We start from the raw sequence: 4,854 nt of genomic DNA on the forward strand, positions 1-4,854 counted from the left end.
TGGGACAGTCGCAGTAGGACACTGGAGAAGCACGCAGCTGACAACAGGGTTGGGTTTCGGGTTGTACAGGGCGACAAATGACACAGCTTTGTCACTGTAAACAGCAGTTTTGTTGGTCTCTGTAAATTCTGGGGGAAGCTCATTTTTGAAGAGGGAGAACCCGGCCTTCCAGTACTCGACTGCAGCGTTGCAGTCCTTCTTGCCGTCAGCAACAGGGTAGTAAGCAAATGTGCCAGTGAGCTTCCCGGCTTGAGTAGTCTCATCGGAATCCGTCTGGACACAAAAAGAGGAAAAAAAAGAAACACAGTGACGGTGCAGTTTCGCGCACCGAAATAACCTAGAACATTGAGACGCTCCACACCAACAATGCAGCGAACGAAATTCACCCCTGTAACTTTGGGGCAAATCTCCCCCCACAGAGCTTCAGGGTCCACTGTAACAGCCCTTTCAACAGTTTTTTCCGGCAGAACTTGCGTGGCTATTGACGCTTCTTTAAATTCAGCAAGCCCTGCGGCCGTCCTCAGCCCGTTCATCGCCTCCAGGCAGTCCAATTTTTCTGGGAAAATTTCACAAAAGATACTGGAATGCAAATAAAGTGATAAAATTAGGATTTCATTTCTGACATGAACGCAAACGTGCAAGAAAGTCCTCACGCGCTTCTGGAGTAGCAGCTTTTTGTTGAGCGATTGTCTGGTTGAAGAGCAGTGGCACAGAAACGAGGGAGAAGAAAGCGACGCGAGCCATTTTCAACAACAAGTGAGATTAGTTCAAAAACACGGAGAAAGTTTCTTCGAGGTTCACATGAGGGCGCTGGCGACATCTTAGTGAGACAGCTAGGTTCAAGCTCACAGCGCCCGCCATGCCCCACTTGCTCCTCGCGAATGGCCGCTCGGCTTCCTCTACAGCATTTTGCCAATATTTCGAAGCAGAACAGCAAAAAAATTCTTTTAAAAAATGAAAAATTATCTAAATGTGCTAAAAGACCATGCTTGTGACAAAGACATGCAGCCTTTTCTCCCTCCACAGTGCAGCTGTTCTGCTCTCCATGAGGATCTGCGTAACGGCACATTGCATTGGAGGCCTGATTTATCGGAAGAACAGCTTATGAACACATTCCATAATGGGGCGGATGAGCTAGCTAGCGCATTGCGCTATTAATTAGCCTTCAAGTTATGCATGTGTGTAGGGCTTCAGACATGACATCTTGGTGCCCAAAGCAGGGCAGCACATTGCCAGTTTCAGTGAGGTCGTACACAATGTACTGCAGAGCAAGTCGTTCCTTCTCAAATGTCGCAAACAAACAGTCATAAACAAGAACTTGGCTTATTAGATAAACATTTTTTGGATGGCAGATTTTTTTCAAACGCGCCTGCTGGCATTGTTACGACATGCCGAGACCCTAGAGGGTTGCAGAGCCTTCTGTGCAATTCAGTGAAAAATACTAGACGCTAGGAAGGGCAGTTTGCATCTCTTGCCGTTATGGTATTGTATCAGATGTGCATATGAGAAAGCTTACCCCCCGCTCTGTCACTCGCCGCCTTGCGTGCAACCTGCTCGCGTCTTTCGAATCCAGAGAAGCCGCATCGGAACGCAAATGCTGAAATACGTTCTGCCGAGCCGCAGCGGTTACAAGGAGCTGAAATCTTTGAAACTTCTATTTTTTTTCCCTGTCAGATGAGGCAAGAAACAGGAGGTGAAGACGACTAGGCTAAAAGTAACGTCCAGCGTAGGTAGACGTGCCCGATGATGGATCATCCGGTGGTGTGCGCAGATGAACTCTGATATTGGAATGTCTTTCAGCAAACAAGTCGCAGTGCTGACAGACTCAATAGATGGAAAAAGTTTCAGATGTGGCCGATTCCCTTCCAAGACAGGTGGTCTTCGCGGCTTTGCGCTGGGGTGGCTCATCCCTTGCCAAGGGAGCTTAATATGCAGTCTGGGAGAACTATGCACCTTTCAAGTGTTCTGATCCACCTAAGGAGGAGTTAAAACGGGGAACCATATAGGAGTCGTACGTAGCTGTGTAGAATCGCCTGGAATGCATGTTCTTCAGTCTACTACCGTATCAGAGAACAAAAAAACATTGCAAAGAACGAATTTTACTCTTGTGCTGAACTTCAAACAGTCAAAATTCGAGCCTAAACGACTGTTCTTCAGAAACCAACGGGAAAGGCACCCTTTTTTGCCAAAAATTGAGGGGAAGGGATGGGGCAAGGGACGAACAAACTATTGATCGGGCCTTCTTCCTTTGGCGTCTCGCTACGTGAAGCTGCCGACATAGGATACTCTTCTACAGCATTGCATTCACAATATCTAATACCTATCGCATGAAAAATCTTCTGTCACTCTTCTTCCCTGCAAATCCAGACACAGCACAAAAAATACTATCTTTTCCCTCCATTGGAAAAACCGCTACATACAAAAGATAGTCATGCAAGGCTGTCGATGCAGTTTGGGCCATATGCAGCCAGCTCCGTGGTCTTCCCTTGTATTCCCACTTGAATGGTGCCGTCCCAGTAGTGAACGCCTCCGGGTTCATCACAAATGTAACGGCCAAGGTAAGTTCCTCTTCACTGTGAAGTCCTTTTAGCGTCCGCCCGTCGTGGCGTCTTGAGAGGCCCGGGGCAGCCAACTTTTTTCCTTCTGTGCTGCTGAAAAAGGTGCCGCTGTTACAGGGCTTGCTTTGGGGTTATACAGAGCGACAAAGGAAGTGGCCTTGATGCTGTGCAGCTCAGGATTGTCCGATACTCTGTAGTTTGAGGGCAGCGTGTTGCTGAAGAACGAAACCAGTCCTTCCATTACTGCCCTGCCGTGTTGCAGTCATTCTCGCCGGCGTAGCACTAGAACTTGCGATAGCAATGAGCTCATGACGCGGCTTACCCCTGCTATTTTTGGGGGTATTTCGCTTAAAAGGATAGCTGCCTTTATCTTTCTTCCAGTATCAGGGGGGTTCGGAAGCACACGTGTTTCTTCAGATGACTGTATGAACTGAGCGAGTCACGCAGCTGTCTTCGCCTAGTTCAAACCGTCTAAGCAGTTAGGCGTTTCGCGAGAGAAACTCCGGCGCACACAAAAGGTGTCTGAAATATGAAATAGCAAAAGCGTTGCAGGGCGAACGGCACTTCTGGATGAACAATGCTTCTGCACAACATGCTCTTCTGCTGTTCCCGTTGTTCCAGGACTCGCGGTCATGTGTTCATAAAGCACAAGCACGAGGACAAAGGGAGCAAAAACAAGGCCAAGAATCCCTTAAAAATAATATAATAGGCAGAAAACAGATTAAGAAAAGATATTTGAGGAAACTTAGTGAACTTTATATCCGTGATAACAGAGCTAACGACAGACTTCGGCTTTTCGTGATCTTTCCGGGATGCCATACGGCCTGTGTTGCTCTGGGTTGCCGGATTACCAGCTGAAAATTTCCGCAATCCAGCACATGTTCAGCGCAAAACAAAGTTCTCACAAGGTACTGTTCGCCAACATTGACTGCATTGCTCACGTGCTCTCTTCAATCCCCGCACCAGAGGATGAAAAACAACGCAGTGCGCAAATGCTCCTCAACACTGCCTTATACACAAAGCGGTCTAAATATAGGCCAACACAAACGTTCAACACAAACTATCTATAATTATCTCTAGTGGCTGAACACCCCAAGATAGAATAAGGCAAGCCGGTCGAGAAAAAGGTTACTAAAAAAGTGAGTTTCCTGTCCCCGTGAAAGCAGTAGCTGTTCCTACACTAAGCGGGTTTGAAGCTGACTGCGATCGTTGAACCAAAGCACTCAGCTCCGCGGCCTTGTCAACAGCCAGCCAGCCCCAAGTGTTGGCTGTGCGGGTTACTACCCCATGGGCGCATTCTCCTCCACAATAATCGTGTTCTTACTGGAAATCACGATCTCGCTATGAGCAGCTGCCGGATGCAATAGTAATTGAAAATCTCAATAGGTGCCTCATTCGGTGGTATATTCCTCGTTTCGACTAAACCTGCTTAGACCAACCTAGCTCAACTTCATTAATCGAAAATAATCGAAGCATGCTGGATGTAATTGAAGATGTAATGAGGACCAAACTGTAAATTTTTAACCTCCTACGCAAATCAACCTCTGAGCACTGGTCTGAACCGTTTCTTCGGGCTATTGGCTAATTATTATTGAATAATCTATCGACTCACGTACACTACTAGTAGTGGCTCGCAACACACGTCTGATTGACATATGAACTATCACAGCGGCCTTAAAAATTGGTTGGTGCCTCAATCGTCCGGTTCAGGCGGGGGAAAGCTAGCGTTTCCTTCAAACAAACGACCACAGTTGCATTGTAAACTTCACTGGCCAAGGCGACAGAAGAGTTTTCTTTCGCAGTGGTTGCATACAAACGTTACTCATGCGCCACTTCTAGTGCGTGAAACAAGCCCTTCGGAAATAGCCTGTGGCTGCTTGGAGTCTAATTATTCGCTCCCAAACATTTGTTTGCCTAATTCAGCTAAAGAAGCCTCAAAGCACTATAGGTTCTCCAGAAGAAGGCGGCACGGACAGCCATTCGGTTGTTGCTTCATGCCGATCACCATAAAATCCCCTACACATAGAAAATAATGCTGGGCATCACAAGACGTGCGACCCTCTGCTGCAACGGATCATAAAATGTCTTCCGTTTTCTTTCCCTCGAAATAGATAGAAACAAGAATACCGTTTTGATCTCATCGCGTCCTCGAAGGGAACTCATCTGTCCTCCAAGGTTCCATTAAGATACACTTGTTCTGTCGTGTCTACTGCTACAGCCCTCAAAAGCCAACGAACTTCTAGAAAAGAGTGAATACGGCGATGGCCATCGCAGAAACAAGAGCGACTGAAGGGCC

The 4,854-nt window shown here is 47.2% G+C and overlaps 1 protein-coding gene across 1 annotated transcript; it reads right to left on the bottom strand.

Moving 5' to 3' along the window:
- Nucleotides 1-744, bottom strand: ENH_00023580 (SAG family member; the record flags this gene model as incomplete). Its single annotated transcript, XM_013579698.1, has 3 exons — nucleotides 1-273; nucleotides 441-556; nucleotides 654-744. Coding segments are annotated over 3 exons (480 nt in total), but the record flags the coding sequence as incomplete, so codon positions are not given.
- Between the last annotated feature and the right edge of the window lie 4,110 nt (nucleotides 745-4,854).

Source organism: Eimeria necatrix, genomic scaffold (genome assembly GCF_000499385.1).
Source record: "Eimeria necatrix Houghton genomic scaffold, Enh_scaff1846, whole genome shotgun sequence".
In the NCBI taxonomy this organism is placed as follows: domain Eukaryota; phylum Apicomplexa; class Conoidasida; order Eucoccidiorida; family Eimeriidae; genus Eimeria; species Eimeria necatrix.